Here is a 21841-nt window from a genome sequence, read left to right on the forward strand (position 1 = left end):
CTCTCCAAACAGTGCTTTTGCAATTCCCTGCACCACACAAGCCTCCATTAATAGTCTGACATTTGTTTCAAGATGTTTGGAGAGCTTTGCTGCCCAGGAGAGACCCTGAACTCGGGGCAGCAGCTCCTCTAATCACCAGGCTGCTGGTGGGAGCTGGGTTAGCGTTCGGATTTGGGTTTTTTTTCTTTAAATGAACAACACAAACTGAGCAATTTCTGGAGGTATAAAGCCATTCCAGACCATACCAAAGTAGGTCCAAAGCTGTTCATCCATATCCCTGCAGCAGACAGAGCTTGTTGGGCTCCAGGGGCTCAATCTGCGCCCAGCCTCACTTTCAGAGGCCATGAACAGCATCTTCAGGCTGCCTCTGTCTGCTCAATCCCGTCCACAGGAGACACCCCTTCTCTGCTCTCTGCCCTGGGATGCTTCCTCTGACTTTTCCTCTCCAGGCAGGAGAACCAGGGCTGCAAACCAGGCCACCGGCTGAGATTTTGTGCCTCAGGTCGCCTCAGAGCAGCCACCCTTGTGCTGTGACACCATCGTGTCCAGCCACCCCACCATAGGGAGTGCTGAGGCCACATTTACACCAGGCTGCAGTAGCCACTTGAGCAGGAGGAGGTTGGCCCCAGAAAGGGCTGTCCAGGTCTGTGATTCATTTTCAGGAGCTGTAAAACTGCCTCCTGGACCGTGGCTTTACAGCCTTGGACGATGCTGGTGTCAAAGACGTTTGGTGCGAGAGCCAGCTGGAGGCAGGCCAGTTTTATATTTAATCCTGCCTATGGATACAAATAAAGGGTCTGTATTTTGAATGAGCGACAGGCGCACCACGGACATTATTAAACCTTCCAAAAATAAACCCCTGCCAAAGTGATGGGAGCCAGATTTTTCCTGGAAAGTATCAGCACGGGGTGGGGGGTGGTAATGGGGCAGCCCCTCCACCACAGGCCCCTCTCCAACAGCTGCTCTGCATCAGGAGCAGCTTCTTCCCTCTGGCCCTTTGCTTATTTAAGCCCCCAAAACGCCAGACTGGCTCTTCCAAGCAGCTCAGAGTCCACTCAGCACTAAATCAGCTCTGAGGATTCGGCTTCAGAGCGCTGTGGATGAATCTCACGGAAGGCTGTTCTGAAATATACAGAATTACACACGGTGTCGCTGAAGCAGCCCCCACCGTGCCTCCCCCGCTGCCGGGTGCCCCATCCTTCCCCTCCGTTCGCCCCATCCTTCCCCTCCGTTCGCTCCATCTCTGCCCAGGGGCCGTGAGGGGCCCAGCTCCGGCCATGGGGTGTCCCCCCCGCTTCCCCTTCTCCCCCATCCCCGCCAGGGCGGTGCAGGGAGCCGCCACGGGCTGACCGCCCTGTCCCTGCTCGCCCATCCCCACCCAGAGCCATGTGCGAGACCACCCTGAAGTGTCCCCCGCTCTTCTTTGTCCCCCATCCCCAGCCCAAATGGGTGTGAGAGAACCTCATGGGGTGAACCCCCCCCTCTGCCCTTCCGTTCTCCCCATCTCCCACGGGGCGGTATGGGAGACCCACGGGGTGATCCCCTTCTCCTTTCCCCCGGTGGCGGTGTGAGAGGCCCCCATGGGGTGACAAACTCCGGCACCCCCCAGGAGGTGACAACCTCCGGCACCCCCCAGGAGGTGACAACCTCCTCCTCGCCGCCTCCCCCCACGCGGCGGCCCCCGGCCACTCCCGGAACTACATTTCCCATGGGGCCGCGCGGCGGAAGCGGAAGTGGCGTCTCTCGGCGCGGCACGCGGGCCGCGCCATGGCCGCCGACGGCGGCGGCGGGCGGGAGCTGCTCGCCCTCATCCACCAGCACCTGCTCCGCGGCGGCTTCGCGCGGGCCGCCCGGGAGCTGCAGGCGCAGAGCGGGCAGGTAACGGGCGGCCGGGCCCGGGCCGCGGGGGAGGCAGCGGGGGCGCTGGGGGGGCGGGCGGTCCCGGAGCGCGGGCCTCAGCGGGGCCGCAGGGCCCGGTCCCCCTTCGCGCCCTCCTCCACCACCGGAGGGCCGTGTGGGCGCCGGGCGCGCCGCGGGCCCGCGGCTCCACGCCGGCCGCAGGTCTGTGCTGGACCCACGTGGTGTCCCGGCACCCAGCAGGTGCTCCCGGTGCCCGCGGGCCGTCCCGTCCCCGAACCGGGCGGGGAGAAGGCTGGCAGCCCGCCCGGTGGAGCGTCCCGTACTGGGGGCTGCTGCTTTCCGAACACGTGCTGCTCCGGGAGAAGTCTCCCGGGGAACACGCGGCCCTGGCTGCAGCAGGGCGGGGAGTGGGAGGGATTCACCGGGAGGTGTGTGCGGGGAGACACGGTCCCGTTTTCCGGGGGAGGCTTGGCTGGGCCCCCGCGGTCGCTGCTTCTGCCTGGTGGTCACATCCCGAAACGGGGCCGGTGCCTGACTGGTGTTCACTCTGCTTTCACAGAAATTGCTCCCTTCCCTCTCGACCTCTCTCGAGGACATCTTTACTCACTGGGAAAAGTAAGTCAAAGGACGGAGTGAGTATCAAATAGATTCCAGACTGTGCTGATGTCTAGGCTGCATGGCATGTGCGATTTTTATTTGCTGGAATTCCGTGTTGTCAGAGGATTTCCGGAGATAACTGTGCTCAGCAGAGTTTTCTCCTAACCTCTGGTTTCAGAGCAATTCATTTCAGATGTTCAGGATTATGCTGGTTTAAAATTTCCTGAGCTTGGAGATAAGTTGTTAGTTTAGTTTTGAGCAGCTGATGGTGTTTGTGCTGGTTGATGCTGGAGTGTTGTGGAGCTCAGTCATACTTTACTGTAAGAAATCTGTTCCCCAGTTCTGTTTCACTTTCTGTTTAAAGCCACGTGCTTTGCAGGATTATTAACCCGAGAACATAGAAGTTGAGCAGATGCTGAAATGCCAAAGCTCTTACAGGGACTTAAACCTTGGCATAGATCACAGATGATCTGACTCAGAGGAAAGCTCTTGGTTTCAGCCTGTCCTTTCAAGTCCTTACATGTTCCAAACGCCTTCCTGCTTTGTTATCCCCCTTCTGAAGGTCTGCAGGAGGGAGCCTTCCCATCTGTGATATTCGCACCCACCCTGTGCTTGCCTGGGGTGAATGTTGGAGTGCAGCACTGCAGAGGCCTGTGGCAGCCTCAGTGCTGGGTTATCTCTGAATCCGTGGAGTTGAGAGCACTGGAGTGAGGATCTCCTTAGCATGGCCATGCCAGCAGCCTTGGGAAGTGTTTTCTCAAAGGTGTTTTGTGCTCTATGCCTTGTTCTTGTCCTCCATACCTGTGCAGGAGAAAGGCTGGATCTAGATGAGGATGCAGCAGCGTAGAAATAGGTTTGCAGTTCCTCCCTCCAACTGTTTGTTGCTCTCATGGGTGCTGATGGTGACCTTCCCACGTGCTGGTTATCCTGCCTGCTGCAGCAAACCCTCCCAGACACTGTTGCTTTTAAACTTGAGGGGCAACAGAGCATTTGCATCAGGTTTAATTCCTTTTTCTTCAGTGTCACCCTTCGGTTCTGCTCCTGCTCCACAAAGACATCTGACCATTATTCCTGGTCTGTCTGAGTTCTGCCTGGTTGGGAGTCAAAATGAGGGATGTGTTGGCCAGTAGTTATCTTTATCCTGGAGTGCTCCTGTGAGTGAGCTGTCTATCACATCCTGTTGCTTCACAGGTTTTTGGCCCAAAAATGTTCTTCCTTAATCTACCCTGTGGCTCTTGCCCTTCTCACCAAGGCCATCCTTTGCTGCTGTTCTCCAGAAACTCTTCCAGACTCATCCTGAAGCTGAGACTTGCAGTTCCAGGGGTGGCCTCCCTCCAGAGTTGCATTTACTCTTGGAGGATGCAGAGAAGGGGGTGGGAGGGTGACTGGGAGCTGGGGAGAGCTGGACCAGCTCAGCTCTAGGAGCAGCCTGAGCCCTGCAGCCCTCAGATGTTTGGGAATGCCACAGGGACAGTGCTAGCAGACACCATGTCTTGCCCTCACAGGGTATCCCTGAGCTCCTGGTCACTCACAACAAATTCTCACATCAGTCTGTGTTGTGCTGTCAGCTGCCACTGGATCAGGATGATGTTGCAGGATCAGAGCTGCCTGTGTGGGCTGCCCTGTTGCTTTATTAACAGGATTATTGGAGTAGTTATAGGACTTTCTAAGCCTTTGGCATAGCCTGCTTGCACAAAACTCGCTGTTACTGCTGTGCTGCCAGAACATCTGACACCAAGCACAATCTCTACTCATCAAATTGTTAAACTAATCTTGTTTTTAAAACAAATGAACAAATAAAATGAGCTAAACTGGCCCAGAAGTGAGGATATTTGCTTCTGATGACTGTGTGTCCCAGGGCATAGAAGCATTGCATATGTGAATCACACCAGTATGTGCCCAGTGTTACCCTTGTAATAAAGCAGATGTATTGTCTTTAATTCTCAAATGGAAGTATGGGTAACTTTAGCCACATCATCTGTTCTGGTACAGGTAGGATTTTAAGCCTGGAGAAATCTTTCTCCAGCTTAGTGTTTTAACCCAATTGAGCAGCTTAAGTGTTTAGTGCTTATGTGGCCTCTTCCTCCTCTTTTTTCTAACATATTTTCTGTAGGTCCAGCCACTTCCTTTCTTAAACCTCTTTACAAGTTGACTTGGGAGCCCAAGTTCAAATGGCTTTTGTGCCCTTTAGGTTGGCTTCTCCTGGCCCTGTGGAATACCAGGACCTGGTATTTTGGATATCTGCCCTAACCCTGAGGCTACAGTTACTCTGAGGCTGTAGCTGCCTCCTGGAAACAGAATTTGTTCTGTAGGTTGCCTTCTATTGAGCACCAGCCTGACTGTGTATGTTTTTATTTCCCTGCTAAAGTGAGAAAGAGACTGCCTAGGGCACAGAAAAATCATTTAGGTTCAGTATTTCTCCTGAGTGTTGCAGGAATATGTTGCTCTTGGAAGTTTGCTGAGGACTGGAGATGTCCCTTGGAGGTTAGAGAAGCATTTCCCACCTCTTTAGGAATGCCTCTGTAGAGAAATTACATTGCCTATTCTTAGGCTGGAGCTTGATCTGAGAGTGAATGAATAATTATATTCTAATTTGTTCAAGATATTTTTTCCCCATTTTGACACTCATTGTCTTCCCTCAGAACTCCACCAAATTCCAAGAGAAGAAACGTGAGTGATGAGGAGGCAGCCATCCCAGAAAAGATCAGAGTTCCTGATCCCGTGAGCAGCTCTGAGAGCTCAGAGAAAGAAGAGGATGAGAAAGAGAAGGCAAAAGCTGCAAATGGTAGGAGCCTTTTATCTCCCTGGAGCTGACAGAGTAGGACTGGAGACTTATGAGGGAGCAGCCCAGCTTGCTTAGCTGGAGAAAATGCTTGTAAAGTGATGGCTATTTGTTTGTGCTCATAGAAAAATAGGACAACTAATTTAGCACCCCTTCTCATGTGGAGTTTCTGAGGAGCACAGATGTCTGCTGAAGCTAGAAAAAACCTGTTATGATTCATTGGGGAGGGATGGGTGTTGTTGCTCAGATGAAGCTTTGGGAACCTCTTGCTGCCCGCTCTGGGGCACCTTCTGGTTGGTCCCAGGTGTGTGTTGGGGCAGCAAAGGCAGGCCTGTTTCATGGGTCAGGGAAGGTCTTGTTGGTTGGTCTGGAAAGTCTTTGCCCTCTGTCTGAGGTGGGGATAGATCTCGAGTGCAGCTGATGTGGGAGGTGTTGGCTTGTGGAGTCTAACAAAAACTCGTGTCTGATACATTTTGTCTCAGTCTGATCTGTTGTAGACCAGCCTTTAGAAAACTGCAGATCTGGACAGATTCCCTGTCTTGGTGGCTGGGAGAGGGATGGGGTGGAGGAGCAAAGCACTTGTCTGTCACAGGGGCACCAGTGATGATGGTCTTGGGTCAGGCGTGGAGATGGGACCCTGCCCTGCTGCTGGGGCCCTCCTGCGAACCAGAGCCTGTGTTGGTGTGAGAAACACACTCACACAGGTGCTCTATGGCTCTCTCCTGTGCAGCAGCAGCCAGCCTTTCTCTGCCCACGAACTTGGTAGTGAATCTAGAAAGCAGTGAGGAAGATGAGTCCTCGTCGGAAGAGGAGGCTGTGGCGGGGAAAGGTGCAGTGACGGTAAGGCAACGCTCCTGGCTTTGAAGGCTGGTGGTACTCTGAGGCCAGGACTGTCCCAGACTCCTCAGCACGTGTAGAATTGTGTCCTGGGGTGGAAATCATGTTTAAATGACCTTCCTATGCTGCCATAAGCCTTCTCTTAGATACCTGTCCCCCAAACGCTGCCTTGAAGAGCTCTATGGCTTACCTTGCTACCACATTGCTGTTGCAGGTACATTGTCTCCAGTTTAGCTCCTCATCTGTGTGTAGCCTTCTAATTTCCTTTATTTCCCGTAGGTGACAGCAGCTGTGGTGGGTGGCAAAGCTGCCAACTCCCTGCATTCTCCTCCCAAGCCCGCTGCCCCAGCAGGCAGAGCAGTGGGGCTCCCTGCTGCTGGCAGAACTGTGCTCTCTAACAAGCAGCAGCCCAATGTCCCGGCTGCAGCTCCAGCCCCAGCCAAGGCCCAGAAACTGCCCGGTCCTGGGAAGCCTGGACATGCCACAGCAGCTGTGGCCAAAGTAGGGCAAAGCAAAGCACCAGTAACGACCAAAGCTCCGGAAAGTTCCAGCAGCAGCAGCAGCTCCTCATCCGAGAGCGAGGAGGAAGAGGAGACGCCGACTGCGAAGGCCCCAGCCCCCAAAGCGGGTAAGGAGCCTGCAGGGTGGTGTAGATGTGTGCGAGCTCCAGCTCTGCTGCAGATTGGATCTGAGACGTGCCTTCAGCATGTTCCTTTCAGCTCTCTTGCTGGAAAGCTGAGAGTGATGCTTGTTCCTTGGGGAGGCTGCTAGAACACTGCAAAGCAGCCAGCTCCAGAGCTCCGTGGGATGAATCCAGCGTGCTCGCTCCCATTTCGAGCAGCAGATCCTGTGCTAAGATGTCTGGCAGCACGCAGCACATACCCAGGGCTTGGGGCTAACAGTGTAGCATGTCCGGAGGAGGTGCAGTACTAATACTGCTGATACTTTCAGCTTTATGGAAAGGCACCACGGTGTTTTCTCTGTATTCCCAATTGCAAAGTGATTAGTTTGGGGGGTTGAAGTCTTCTGGGAAATCTGTAAATGCTTTGAAGTGTGTCTGTGTGTGCTGGGGGAGGTGGGTGAGAAATAGATCATTACATGATCCTCCTTGGCTCTTGTCCAGAAGGGGCCCAGCCAGGCTGGGTGCCCCTGCAGGGAGCTGTGTGTGGCTGGGCAGCACCCTGTAGGGTCAGAGGGTGGCCAGGAAGCATTCCTCATCTCTGCCTGCACTTAAGGAGAGGTGTTTGTGGGCCAGCATTTTCTGGAAAAGCTTTTCCCAGCAGGCCATTGATGTTTTCTGCAAGGCTAGGTCCTCTTCCCTGCAAATCCCTTTAGCCCTCTCTGTGGCTTGTTTTGCTTCCCTGACTTCAAAAGCCACATTAGCATCCTGCTCTGGGGACTCAGAGCAAGCAGGAGCTGTGACATCTCCTCGCTTGTGTTTCAGAGCCGGTAGCTGGGGCTGAGAGCAGCAGTGAGGAATCAAGTGAGGACACATCCTCTGAGGAGGAGCTGGCAACTCCAGCCATCCAGGTAACCTCTCCAACATGGACTCCTTTTCCCTCGGAAATCACTTCCCTTCTTTTGAAGAAGAGAGGAAACGCTGCAGTGCCATATTCTGGCAGCACTCCGTACCTTGGGTGTGTGAGATCCCCAAACCCAAGACCAGAGCACAGCCTATGTGGCTGAGAGCACCACTGAGCCCTGCTGACATCAACCATTCTGTTCCAGTTTCTGCTAGTGCCTCAAACTGAGGGAGATCCTTGGATCTGTGGGAGGTGATTAGTGTGCAATTTGATGGGTATAGTCAGGCAGTCCATGAAGAAAATGACTTGTTTCAGCTATTCCACAGCTCATGGGTCTGAAAAAGACTGTCCTGGTCAAAATTAGCAAGGTAGCTTGCTTTAAAACAGATTCCATGCAGTTAGAGCTTTCAAGCATTTTCTTCCAATGTGTTACTTGATTCTCCTATTCCCTTTTGTTCCCTGTTTGAAGGCCAAGCCAGCTGTGAAAACAGTGCAGTCTAACACAGCACCTGTGAAAAGTGCACCTGCTGCTCCAGTGTCTCTTAAGAATGCAGTGAAGCAAACAGCAGTGGCAGCAAGCGAGGCCAAACCTGCATCAACAACGGTTCCTGGGGCTGCACAGCCCAATGACACATCAGAGAGCTGCAGCTCGTCGGACAGTGAAGATGAGGAACATCCATTAATGACCCAAGTGCGTATCTCTGAGGTCCTCCCTCTCCTTGCATGCCTCTCAGGGCTAGGAACTGCAGTGAAAAGTAAATTTTGTAAATGCAAGTAGTGTGTAGCAAAGTCATGTTGGAGGTGGGAGGAAGGAGGCGTGAGGTGTTAAAAGGCACCTCCGTGTCTTTGCTCTGAGCTTTAATCAACCCATTGTGCCTTTCTTAGAAAAATCCATCAGTACTTTTAAATGAAAAAAAAAACCCTGGTGTTTCTTTTCCCACCTGAAGAGGCAAATTATCATGGTGGAATTTGCTTCTCAGGTATAAATCACAATAAATAGTGTCTAATTTGTCAAAGTGTAGTGCAACTCAGCTTCCCTGCTGTGGAGAGTGCAGAGTGCAGCCTTGTACCTCACTGGAGGGGTCTGGTAGTAGCAGCAGGGTGATGAAGAAAGCTAGATGAAAGAATTCCTTCTGTCCTGCCAACCAATCTCCCTTTGGGGTTTGCCTTTCCCAGGGGGCTTTGAAATTTCTTCCCTTGATTACAGTCTGAGCACATGAATTATGCTGCTGTGGGATTTGCCTTATTTCACTCTGTTCATCTCTTGTCCAGACAAAGCCACCTCCAAAACCCTCCCAGGCCGTCCCATCCCCAGTGAAACCTACACCAGCAGGATCACTCTCTGTCAAAGCAGCTCCAGCAAAAACACTTCCATTGTCCCAAGGGAAGACAGCACCAAAACCAACAGTGCCAAAGCAGGCTAAAAGCTCACTGGGAAGGACTGCTGCTCCCACGAAGCCTGCTGAAAGTATAAAGCCAGTGGAGAGCACTGCCTCGTCAGCCAGTGAAGAGGAGGATCCCCCTGTGCCCATCAGCCAGAAGGTAGGTGCTGCATTTAGTCCAATGCCAAGGGATGGGATATGTAAGACAAGTGTTTATCCCTTAAATGCTGCCACTGATCTCCTTGAAACACCAGGAGTATCTTGTTTCTCAATCCCTTAGAGAAGATCTTTCTGTTTGGAAGCAAGTACAGCCTCACTCTTCTGACACAGTTGTACCAGAGGAGGTGGGAGGGAAATGGTTTAATACCAGCTCTTTACTCGTGCCCTGCCCCTCTGGAGTGGCCTTGTGTGCAGGGTCACAAGGTAGGTGGGACTTGGGTCTCCTGTGAGAGTTTGGTCAGAGTTCTCTAACCAAAGAAGGATTGGAAGCTCTCACTTGACTCGGGTTACTAAACTCAAAGGGGTGCAGATCCCTTCCTGAGAGCATCCCTAGGCACTTGTACTGAGACCTTCTGCCTCAAGTCTGAGCTGCAGGGCCCTTCAGAAAGTGCCCTGAAAGCAGTGTTTTGGTGATGCAGCCTCACTGTCTGTAAGGGGAGAAGGGAAACTGGAGGTAGTGTCTCACGTGTCCTTGCAGGGAGGCTCTTTGTCAACACGTCCTTTGACTTGACAGGCAGGAGCCAACGAGGCTCTGCATTTTTGTCTTCAAAGCCTTGGTCTGCTAAGGTGGGTGGAGGGGGATGTTTCTCTCACAATTGGCTCTGTGCTGCTCTCTTCCTGCATGATTGATTATATGTGAGGATTCAGCTCTAGGTGACAGGAACAGCTATTTGATAGCTGTGCCATGAGGTCCCACTGTAAAACCATCACGATTTGTCCATTTTAGCAGGGTTTATGTGCTGGGGTAGGTTTGTGTCCTCCAGTGTTGATTCTGTGAAGCTTTCAACAGCAAATTTTATCTGCTGACTTAACCACTTCAGCATCTTCTCTCTTGCAAACTGACATTTACCCCTCAACAGCCAGAGTCAGCAAGGAAGAGCTTGTCATCAAGGGAGCTCTATTTTTGCCAAACAGGCTGTTCCTTCTCATCTTAGTAGCCTACAGGCAGAGAGCACGAGTGAAGCCTCAAGATAAAACACTGGGCTTAGCTGTGTCCACAGTCCTGTCCTCCCAGTCAAACTCTTCTTAGCTCATCCCTTACCATCTGCTACTTGGGCATATGCTAACCACTGACTTACTGTATCCTGCAACTTCCTCTGGCTTCTGTGCAAGATCCAAACAGATACAGAGCGTTGGAAGCTGCTTCATCTTTCCCTGTGGGGGTGGATTAGCACAATTAAAATGAACATCATGCCTAAATTGAACTGCTTAATTGGTATGTTTACCCCTGAAGACTCAGGAGTATTTAGTCAAAGAAGTTGACAAGATGTTTGCATATTTTGGGGGGAAAGGATGGTGGTGGGGGACAATCTGACCTTACAGATGCTGTGAGCTTCTTTTCTTTTGGAACTGCTAATTTTGCTCTGCTGCTTCTTTCCTGAGTGTTTTGAGCCAAAGGTGGCACTTGAGCCCTCTATAGACAGGCTTTGGCTCCTGTTTACAAGGAGTGGGTGTGAGATACACGTGCGTCCATGTGTTGGGAACCCGTGTCTTCCTTCAGCATCCCAGGAAAACCCGTGTGGGTTGTGCTGACAGAAGTTGTGCCAGCAACTTTTAATCTTGGACTACAGGCTGTGTGGGGAGAGGCCAAGTCTCCCAAGAGGTGGAGGGCCTTGAATGCTGTTCCCCCTCCAGTGCAGGTGGCAGTTGCCCCTTGGCTGGGCTGTGGGACGGCTGAGGTGCAGGTCCCCGGTGCCGGTCCCCGGTGCCGGTCCCGGTGCTGGTCCCGGTGCTCCCGCGGCACACAGGCAGTGTGGAGTGTGTTTTTACAACGTGCGCCCAGCACGTGGCTCGGTGTTGTTCCCCCTCTTGTCATGCAGCGCTGCAGGATGCAAATGGACCCAGCGAGTGGCAGATGGGTTGTGCGGGAGCTGAGTCATCACACGCTGAGCCACAGGCAGCTCCTGCTTTGGGGGCTGGAGAGGGAGCAGGAAAAATGATTTCCTCTTGAGTTATTTTCCTCCTCTCTGAGTTACTTCAGTACCTGTGACTGTCAGGCTGTCAGGAACTCTCTGCCTGTGTTACCTGCTCCCTGGATGTAACTTGGCTGTGCTGTTGGCCAGATCCCACCTGAGGCTGTCATCCATCTGATGCGAATGGATGGACCTTGGCTGCCTCCCAGGAATATCTGAGGCTGTGTAAATCTTATGGTGGTTTCTATGTGGATGCTGTGATGTTCTTTCTGTGTTATGATGCCCCTGCATGGCAGCTCTTTGCCACTCCATTGCAAAGTTAGGAAATGGAGCAGCCCTGTGCTGTGCGTCCACATAGAGAGAGAAGCCAGACCATTGCTATGAAGGGCTTTAAACTGAGTGAGTTTAAAACTCAGTGGGCTCTGATCCTGGTAAGTTCTTTCCTTGCACATTAGTGTTCAGAACAGCAGAGAGGAGTTAGCACGTTCAGAGCAGGGTGTCTGAATTCTTCTGGCTGCTTCAAGTACTTGTGTCTCTTCAGCATTGCAAAGCTGGCCTCTCTTCTGGAGATTGTGACTCACTGGTATCAAAACAAAACAGAGAAGTGAGGTTTGTGGTCCCCCCTCCCCAAGCACTTGTGGAGGTTTCTGTTTCTCTAAGCAGAGTCAAAATGTGCTTGGCTCGTTCAGAGAGCTGTTCTGTAATGGGATAAACATGCAGATGCTGTTGTCTGTTTAGTGTTTGGCTTGGAGATGATAAACAGTGCCCCAGTGGCAGCCCATGGCAGGGCTGTGCCAGGAAGCACAGGAGGATTGGTCCTCCCGAAAGGCTGCTATGCTGGTGCTCTCTGCTGTGGGCAGTGGGGGTATCACTGCATTAGCAGCATAGCAGGGATGGTGCAGCCGGGCTGGAATCTCTCATGGAGCACCAAAGCAGGCTGGCATCACATGCAGGGTGCACAGGGCCTGCCTGCCCTGGCAAACACGATGTACTCCTTGGCAGAGCAGCCCGGAGATGAGCCATGAGTGGAGTAAATGAGTGCATGCAGAGCACTGCCAGCCTGGGGAATATCTGCAGGGGAGGAAATTCCCAGATCATTCCACAAGTGCTTCCTCTCCTCTGCCACCACTAACCTTCAGTGTACAGGAGGGGGATCTGCAGCCCTTGGAGAGGGGCCAGGAAGAGAGAGGGAGTCTCACCTGGCAGTTGTGTATCTGAGGCACAGGTGACTGTGGCTTCCTAGTGCTGACACAGCAGGGAAGGTGGCAGAAAGACACAGTCCAAGTGAGTGTCAGAGGTGTTTTGTCTGGAGATGTCTAAATTCTTAGACCTGTTGACAAATCTGCTTCTAAGTTGAGTCACACTGTCTCTGCCTGCCCTGTGTTCTCAACTGTTGTGTCAGCCCTGTGTCTGCACTGAGCTCTCTAGCAGCTCTAGGCTGTAGCTGCTCTAATGCTGTCTCTTAATCTTGCAAGTGTTATGGCACCAGGCTTCCCAACTCCTACTGATTCCCTGAACTGTGGGTAGGTCGTGTTTAAATGGCTTCCTTGGAGTGGGAGTCTTGGGGTTGCAGTGCTTCTCCTGTCCTCAGCCAGTGTCTCTGTCTCAAGAAGGAATTGCTGTTAAAAGCTTAAAAGCACTATTAGCCTGTGTGCTCATGTAAAACATACTTGGGTTTTCTGTCAGAAGGAAATTGCTGAATTCAGAGGGATGTGTCTACAGCAGCTCAGCCCAGGCAGTGACTGAAGCCCCTTCCACTCATAACATACCAAAGATGGTGTGAGTGTTAGTAACAGCTCTGCTAGGGTAAAACAAAACCCAACCTGAGCTGAAACTGCACTTAAACTCTTAAACGACGCCTGTACTAATATTGCATTTCTGGGCCTGTGTTTCTTTTTTGTTAAGAGGTTATCAGACCAGCCCAGGCCTATTCCCAACCTGAGCCAGGCTGCTAAAGCTGGGCAGCCTGAAAAAGCAGTGGTAAGCACCTTGAAAAGCCAGGTTTCAGAAAGCGGGAGCAGTGACTCGTCTGACAGCGAAGAGGAGTCTCCTGCAGCACAGAGACAGCCTCCACAAACTGGTAAGGATCCCTCACCTGCATCCTTATGGGTTTCTTGTTCTCCCCTCCACATGGAGCAGCTCCTGCTCTGGACAGCCATAGAGAGCAATTCTTTCTCACAGTGACAATCCCTTATGTTTTTCCTGCAGTGAAAACCAATTCTGTGCCCCAACCAACAAACGTGAAAAAGGCACCGGCTTCGGCACCAGCCACAGCCCCTGCAGCTGTGGACAGCAGTGATGATTCCAGTGAGGAGTCAGATTCAGAGGATGAAATAATCCCCCCTTCCCAGGTGAGGAGCTGCTGACCCACTGGCTCTTTAGACTTTAGTGCTGCACCTTGAGGAGGTCTCAGGAGTTGGAAGGTGGGGATTGTGCAGGTGATGAGCAGTGCAGAGGGGCCTCCCGTTGGCTGGATCAGGTTTTCTTGGACCCCGTGTCCATGGGTCTGGCTGAGCCCGGCTCTGGGTGCACATCTCAGCCACAGCAATCTTGCAGTGAGTGAGAGCAGTGGAGTGTGAGTGCTTTGACAAGAACGTGAGTAGACACACAAGGCCAGACCTTCCCTGGGACTCTGTCCCCTCTGCTCTACTCCAGGAATTTAGGCTGGAAAAGCAGCCAAATCCTTACAGGAATAATCTTTCCATGACTCGTGTAGCTCCAAGGCAACCCATTGCCTGGTTCCTCACAGACCTCTGAAGTTCTTTGGTTTTCTTCTCCACAAGCCTTGGGAGGAGGGCAGGATCTGCCCTGAAGGGTAGCACAGTGGTCCTGCCTTTCAGCTGGAGGAGCCAGGCCCCTGCCTTGGAGAAGGGAAGTGACCCCATATCTGTGATGGGAGCACCCCTGAATGTCATGGAGCTGATCCCAGCTCTCCCACTGGATTCTCTTTGTGTCTCTGTGCCAGTCCTGCAAAGCTGTGGCTGAGCTCCCTGGGGCCAGAGCTGCCTTGGTGTGAAGTTGTCTTGGTGTCTGCACTTGTGCTGCAGTTTGAGCCCAAGAAACCACATAAAAAACTCCACTGACTGTGGAACATGGCTGCTCTTCCACATGTTGGTGGCCTGGCTGGTGCTCTGAGCCCAGCACTTGGTGGCCAAGCACATTTTTTATCCCACACATGCCTTTGCTGGGAGGAGGACATTATCAGCACTCAATAAACCCTTCCCCATGTTGGCCTGAGGCTGTGGCCAGGGGAAAAGGCTCTCTCCCTCCAGCTGATGGGCAGGCAGCCATCCTGAGCAGCCCTTGAGTAAAGCATGTTTATATTACTGAGATTGTATAAAATAATGCAGTTGCTGTAACTTGAGCTTTGTGTGAGAGGGCCGAGAGCTCATGTTGGGCTGGCGGCTCTGCACGGCAGAACGGGGCCTTTTCCTTTCCCAAGGCCAGATGATGTGTGAGGGAAATGTCAGCACACAAAGGCCCAGCTTGTCAGAGATCTGGAGAGGGAGAGCTGCTCACGTGGCCTTGCTGCTAACACAAACCAGGAGGCTGAGTGCTCCTTCGTGGCTCCTTCCCCCTCCTCTGCTGGCATTTGTGTCATGGACCTGTCCTAAGCGCCTGCTTTCCATGCCCCTGGCCTTTCTATTTTTAACCCCTCTTATGTTAAGTTTGATGGGAGGTTTCAAATGTGAGACAACAAAATTACTCTTGTTAATTTGACCCCTAATCTGTTTTTGGCTTGTGAACCTGGAGGCAGATTTTCCCTGTGGTTGGTGTCTTTGTTTATATGTGTTGCAAATTAACTCTTGGTGTGTGATGTACCCACTCTGCAAAGGTTTACAACTGCAGTCTTGCTGATGCTGCAGTGGGTACTGATTCACAGGCTGCAAGCACAGCACATTTCCCCTGCCTGCCCTCAGGATAGGAGCCTTTGGGGCACTGAGCTAATGCTTTTGGTACTCTTGGGGTGCTGACCCGCATTTCTGCTCTTGGCTGTGTCAGAGGCCTTGCTCAGAAGCTCATGGGAGGCAGAACTGGTTTGTAAAGGAGAGAATTAAAAAACAAAAAGTCTTGGTGCTGTGCTGAAAATGATGGAAAGGCTTAGGAGTTAGTACTGGATTGGTATATGCATCTGTATCTTTTCACTCCCAAGTTTGCTCTGTCCTGATTTTCTTTCTCATCTCTTTCAGAGTCTGCCCCAGCAGAACGTCCAAGTAACTGCAGTTTCGAGCATGGTGGCTGCCAAGGCAAATGCCACCCTGCCTTCAGGGAAGAGGACAAAAACTCCTGCTGTCCCTGCAGTGAGCAGAGTGTCTGAGAGCTTGAGCAGTGATGCCTCAGATTACAACGTGCTGGCAGGGAAGGTAATGATGGAGGAGACTAAGGTGGGGAGGTTTCCTGGGGAGAGGGAGAAGATGGATCTGCTGAGCTCTAGGGCTGCTGCCATGTCCCGAGCTGAGGGATGAATGTGTTCATGAAGCCAGGAGAGGGGGGCTGCTCTATCCTGATCACAGTTATCATGCCATGAGATGAGGCACAGGAGCAGAGGGCAGCCCTGATACCTTTGCTGTTCCTGGCTCCCAGCTGGCTGGCTGCTTTTTTCCTTTTGTGATAGCAATTGTCTGCTTGGCCTCAGCTGCTCGCTTCCCTCGTGGGCTGGGGCAAGCTGGGCCCTGTGAGAGGTTCTTGGGCTGACTGTGACACGAACTGGAGCAGTACAGCTGAAGAAGGGCCAGGGTGGTCCAAGCCCATCTACTCTGGGCTGCTGCTTACAGTACATGGATGTGAGCAGTTAGTTATTCCTCCTTCCAGATCCATTTCATCTCCCTCTCCCTAGGTCCCCGCTGCTTCTAGCCAAAAGCAAATGGTTCCTGTGGGAAAAGCTCCTCCTGCCAACACTGCCACCCCAGGAAGTTCCTCTGCCAAGGCAAGGAAGCCAGTCCTGCAGCCAAGACAGGACACCCACCCAAGCCCGGCCATGCCACCCACCCATGCAGAGGACACCTCAGAGAGCAGCAGTTCCTCCGACAGTGACGAGGAGGAGGCACCCAAGCAGCCTTCCAAACCTGGTCAGTTCTCTCCAGAAGATGCTCTCAGTGCTGCTGGGACAGGGACAGCCTTTTATTGTACCCTGTGGCAGGTTTGCAGTGGCTGGAGAGGCATTCCTCCTCTCCAGCCTGGCAGAGCACTCCCCTTTTTTTTGAGGCAGAAGAGCTTTCTGATGGCAGTGCCTGTGCTGGGAGGGTGAGCTCAGCCCCAGGCAGCAGGGGTTTAACAGGAGGAACTCTGCTCTTCCAGGCTCCCTACAGAAACCAGGAGTGACCCAGCCTTCCCACAACTCCTCCTCGGAGTCCAGTGAGGAGGAGGAGGATGCAGCATCGCAGGTATGTGTGGTACTTGAGCAGTCTGGATCCTCTCAGGTCTTGCAGCTGGCTCCTAAATAGGACTGAGAGACTCAATCCTCAGCTGTACCAGATGGGGTGCTGGGTGGGTTTGCCAGCAGGGAAGTGGGGGTTCCCCAATGCAGTGGTGTGAGCAAGACCTTTTGGTGGAGGCAGAGAGAGAGAATCTTTTGAACCTGGAATGCTTCCCCAGGCAGCCAGGCCTTGGTTCCTGGGTTCGTGGTGCCTTCCCTGGGAGAAGAGACAGGAGGATGTGGTACCTTGCAAGGGTTAAACCAGGGGAACTGGTGCACAGTGCCAATAGCAGCAGGGATTTTTTTCCCCCACTTTAGTTTGTAACTTAAGCCGTGTCCAAGACACTAAATTCCCTTTGTAAGTAACGTGCAGGGCGTGCAGCACATCTGCAGTACATTAAGTGTAGGTGGGTGCACGCTGATGGCCAGGAGCCTCCCCCAAGCCTGCCTTGCTGGGCGAGAACAAAGGAGAACCTCTGGCTGCCAGCTCTCGAGGCTGTCAGCTCAGCTGGTGTCTGTCAGTGCTGGCCCCTGTCCTGGTAGCCCTGGACTCTCAGAGCTGGCTCCACAGGTGGCCAAAGGTGGGCCCTTCACTTGAAGTATGAGGAGAATAGCAGCAGAGACAGAGGTGCATGTCTGGTGTGTGGAAGGCTGCTCTGCTGTGACTCCTCACTGTGTCTGTGCTGTTCAGTCCCTCCTCACAGGCTACCCAGTCCTCTCCAAGACCCCAGTAACACCCCAGGCACCAAAGACGGTTCCCCCCCAGCCTGGAGGTGAGGTGGGGCCAGGGAGGGCAGCTGGGAGTGCTGCAAACTCCCTCGCCAAGGGCTCCCTGAAGGCAGCCCCGGCCGACAGCTTGAGCAGCGACAGCAGTGACTCCGACACAGATGACAACCAGGTGGCTGCAAACCACAAAGCAGGTGGGTCTCCTTTGGCAAGGTGGGGAATTTGCTTGGCCCAGGAGCAAAGCCGTGCTGGCACAGGAGGGTGACACTGGGACGGGCCGTGTTCCCAGTGTGTCTCTGCCATGGAACCCCAGCATGGAGTGCTGCTGCCGTCTGCTGGCTTCCCTGCCACAGCACAGCCTTCTCCCCCAGCAGCCTGCTTGTGCTGGCTGCCTCCAAGGCCTTTGCCTCTTCCAATATGTGCTTTAACCACAGTAATTAACAGGAGCAGGTAGAGCTCTCCCTGGAGCCGGTGCACACTGCATTGCTGGCTTCTGTGGAAGGTTCAAACACTGCCTGAAGAACATCTGCTGCACAGTGCTGGTATTCAAGCCTCCCCTTGGGCTGTGTGGGCTCTGCTGCATGGAGAGCAGAGGAGGGGAAGCAAGTCAGACTTATGGAGACACAAAATATCCCACCATTTCCCTGGTTTGTTGACAAATTATAAAACTTGGAACTGGAAGCTGCTTCTGCTCTGGTGTGACCCCGGCACCTTCAGATGAACTCTGGCCTGCTCTAGAAGTTCAGATGGGTCTGTTGGTCTCTTGGGCACATCACGAAATTGTGCAAAGGGCTGTTGAGGAAGTCAGAACTATCTGTATATGGGTTTAAGAGGGCCCAGGGGCTCTGGGCTTGGCCATTGGTGGTGATTACACATGGCAATGTGGAGACCCCCACCACCTTGGGGTGTCCCCAGCTTACTGGGGATGGTGTCATGGGGAAGGACTGCTAAACATGGGTGAAATAGGCTCACCCATCTTGTCAAACAGGCAAAGCTGTTGTGGCTGTTGTCACCCCTTTGAGGCTGAGGCATTTTTCTCTGACTCTGCTACAGATGCCAATAAGTTTAGCTTTTCTGGGGGGGAAGAACTGGTGCTCCTCTTCAAATTCATCTTTCCATTCTCCTTTGACAGGTCTGTGTAGTGAATGCTCCCTGAGCTGTCTTCCCTCTTTTGTCTGTTTCTGCAGAAAACAACCCCCCTTCAGGACAGGAAGCTGCAGAAGCCTCCAACAAAGAGAAGGTGGCAGGAAAAACAGAGCCAGGTCATGCCAGCCTCAAAGCTTCCTCACTGAAGAAAACCCTGGCAATGAAAGAGAACAATGTTGGTGCAACAGGGGTGCAAGTGACCTCAGCATCGTCACACGCCCTGGTCTTCGTCCCACAGTCACAGCAGCCAAGCTCAGGGAGTGACACTGAGGTCGCCACTGCTGCCAGTGGCCCTGCAGTGCAGACAGTGGAGGGGTTGGAAGTGAAGAAGAAGAAGAAGAAAAAAAAGGAGAAAAAGGAGAAAAAAGAAAAGGAGAAAAAGAAACCATCCTCCACAGCAGACAAGGCTGTGAAAACACCCAAGAGCAAAGACAAAGAGAACAAGAAGCAGAAAACGTCTCAGAAGCGGAAGCTGACAGGAGAGGATGGGGCTGTGGGGCAGCCCAAGGAGAAGAAACGGAAAAGGCAAGCTAATGAAGAAGTACCCAAAAAGAAAAAGAAGAAAGCAGATGGTGACCTGGAGAAGGTGACAGGCAGCAAGGAAAAGAAAACAACTAAAAGTAAGCATCCTACACTTGGGGTGTAGTTTGTAATAGGTACTTGCAGCTGATGCACCTTCAGCCTCTGGTCCAGGGCCTGGTAAATGGCACCCACTTTCCTATTTGCCTCCTGCCTGGCTGCTTCCCTCGTGGAATCACAGTCATGTGGCTTGAAAAAGGCCTCTAAGATTATCAAGTCCAACCATTTACCCAGGCCCATCCCCAAACCATGTCCCCATATACCATATCTACACATCTTTTAAATGTCTCCAAGGTTGGTGACCACACTGGTGCCCTGGACAGCCTGTTCCAGTGTTTGAGTGCCCTTTCAGTGAAGAAATTTTTCCTAATATTCAACCTTAACTTCCCCTAGCTCAACTTGAGGCTATTTCCTCATGTCCTGTCACTTTTGACTCTTCTGCAGCTTGTTCTGTAGTGCCCTGCTCTCTGCCCTAATCCAAAAGCCTTTTTTTTTCTTTGCAGTGCAGCTGGTACTTGCAAATCAGAGCAGGTTTTGTGCTGGATCTGGTAGGCTTTAAAGAAAAAGGTGGGGAAGGGATGTGGATTGGCTGGGCCAGATCTGATGGTGTTTCTGTTCTGCTGAAATGTAACCCTTATTTTTGGAGGAGACAGATTTATCTACTGGCCCCTGTGTGAGCTGTTTAACAGGGATGAGTGGAGCCTCTTGTGCAGTTGTGCTGAGCTGAACCTCCTGTCCACCCTGTGTTAGCAGCTCCCCTGGCTCTCATTTCTGGCATGTGCCCATCTACTCCAGCCCTGAAGCAGTTCCTTGGAGCAGGTGGGGAGCATGAGGTGGAAAGAAGGGAATTCTATGTAATTCCAGCCATGTGTGTGTACAGATGGTGGGATCAAGCTGCTCTGGCTCAGGGATATTAGGGAAACATCCCTGGGTGCAGCTGCCTGTGGGCAGAGCTCTGCTTTCACCCAGTTCCTACTCTGGAAATCTTGCTCAGGTTTGAATGTGATCAAAAACTTACTGGAGATGCCTATACCAGTCTGTGCTCCCCCTCAGAGGCTGACAATACCAAAGTCCCTCTCTTAGTTGGCTTTTCTTTCCCACTCCTAGAAAAGAAGACTGAAAAAGAAAAAAAGAAGACTGAAAAAGAAAAGAAGACTGAAAAAGAAAAGAAGAAGAGCAAAAAGGCATCTTTGGAAGAGGCGCCTGTAGCAGATGGCCCTGCTGAGGTTCACAAGAAGAAGAAGGTATGTACCACACCCGGGGCTGTGGTGCTCATCCCAGCAGGAGAAGTGCCAGGCTGGAGAAGGAGCAGAGCCATATGCTGGCCTTGCTAGCAGTACAGGGAAGCCTGCAAATCACTGTGGCCAGTCCTAAGACACCCTGACCTTTGGTTGGGAGTAGGGTGACTCAAAGGGCTGGTTCCTGTGTTGCTGCCCTAGGAGATTCCCTTCCCTGGAATGCTCAGACCCAGGGACCCTTTTGGTGGCAAAGGACTTTGTCCTGTCTGAGGAGTCAGTGCTGCTCTCCAGCTGAGTGTTCATCTCATTGTCAGCAGAAGCTGCAGTTCCTGAGGGCTTGGCAGCCTTCTGCATCCCAACCCAAGGGCTTGAAGGGGTGACAGAGGGAGACTACAGGATGTTCCTTGTGGTGGCTGCCACCTCTACAGGGACATATGCAGGAAGCTTCTGTGGCTTTGCTGGACCCTTCCTGTCTGTGGTGCAAATTACACTGATGTATTTTTCCTCTTTCCATTTTAGAAGAAGAAAGGAGCTGAGCCTGAAGGATTGTGAGAAGGTACATGGCCTGTGGGGACTGGCCATTGGTACCCTGAGCGGCGTAACCTTGGCCACATCCAGAACTGCTGGGCCAGTTTTGGGATGCCAGTGTGCCCTCTAAGAGCTCACTGAGCCAGGCTGGCCTGGGATCAGAGGGCCAGGGAGTGGCGCAGTGTGAGGAATGTCGTGCAGCCCTGTGCTGGCTTCTCTGGATGTGTCTGACCTCAACTCTTTAGCTGCTGAGCACCGGATGTCCAGCCTGGGTGTTGCTGACCTCTGTCACCAGCAGAGCTGAGCGGCCTCTGGCAATGTCTGTCTGTCCCTGCTGACCACAGGGAGCTTGGAAGAGTGATGGGGATTAGATGGTGATGTTGTGGCCACCTGGAAGAGGACCAGATGCCTCTGCCCATGCTCTGCTCAGCTGTAAGGCTGTTCTCCTCCTCCCCATCCCTAACTTTTAACTCCTCTCCCCAAAGGTACCGCATTCCTGTGATTAAAGATTTATGGGTGAAGATCAAACAGAAGAGAGGAAAAGGAAGCTCACCTGAAGAATTCCAACTTGTTTTTAAACAATAATTTATAAGTTCCTTAAACTGTGAGTTTTAGAGCAGAGCTGTGTAACTTTCTGCCTCCTCCTGCCCTGCCGAGGCCCAGAGATGTTTTTGTACTCCCTCCAGATGGAGTGGAACTGGAGGAGGCAGTTTGACCAGAGCAGAGCATAAACTGCTTTTCCTTTTGTTGATACCCAGCCATCCCTTTCACTTACCACAGAGCTATATTTTTGAGAAGAACTTTTACCTTTTTTCTCCTCCTCCTGTGACTTGTGGTGTCAGTCCTTTTGCTACTACAAAGAAAGGTCTCGGGTTTCCTTTTTATTCTAACACTGACAGTGGTGATTATCATGTCCCTGGAGTTGCACTGAACTGTTGTGTCCAGCAGCTGCTCTCAGCCAAGGCAGAGTCAGTTTTTGTGTTGTTTTTTTATGAAATACAAAATAAAAAACAACAGACATATTTTACTTCAGCTGCTTTCAGGGGAGGCCAAGGCTGGCTGGCTCTGGATGATGGCAGGGAGGGGAGGGAGAGC

At 52.4% G+C, this 21841-nt stretch overlaps 1 protein-coding gene across 3 annotated transcripts; it reads left to right on the forward strand.

The window, feature by feature from the left end:
• Positions 1–1741: 1741 nt before the first annotated feature.
• On the forward strand, positions 1742–21766 carry TCOF1 (treacle ribosome biogenesis factor 1). 3 transcript variants are annotated; one of them, XM_063413224.1, is made up of 18 exons: positions 1742–1878; positions 2420–2475; positions 5100–5242; positions 5970–6079; positions 6356–6704; positions 7521–7606; positions 8069–8290; positions 8872–9141; positions 13019–13193; positions 13322–13464; positions 15304–15477; positions 15951–16182; positions 16412–16497; positions 17221–17449; positions 18443–19021; positions 20088–20224; positions 20738–20774; positions 21232–21766. In XM_063413224.1, exons 1-17 carry the CDS (start codon positions 1768–1770, stop codon positions 20768–20770), a joined length of 3135 nt encoding a protein of 1044 aa, XP_063269294.1. In that variant the 5' UTR covers positions 1742–1767; the 3' UTR covers positions 20771–20774; positions 21232–21766. The 3 variants fall into 3 exon arrangements, with proteins under 3 accessions (XP_063269294.1, XP_063269293.1, XP_063269295.1); XM_063413223.1 differs by having other exon boundaries at positions 20738–21766; XM_063413225.1 differs by having other exon boundaries at positions 5973–6079; positions 20738–21766.
• The last annotated feature ends 75 nt before the right edge of the window (positions 21767–21841 follow it).

Source organism: Prinia subflava, chromosome 16 (genome assembly GCF_021018805.1).
Source record: "Prinia subflava isolate CZ2003 ecotype Zambia chromosome 16, Cam_Psub_1.2, whole genome shotgun sequence".
Classification (NCBI taxonomy): Eukaryota; Metazoa; Chordata; class Aves; order Passeriformes; family Cisticolidae; genus Prinia; species Prinia subflava.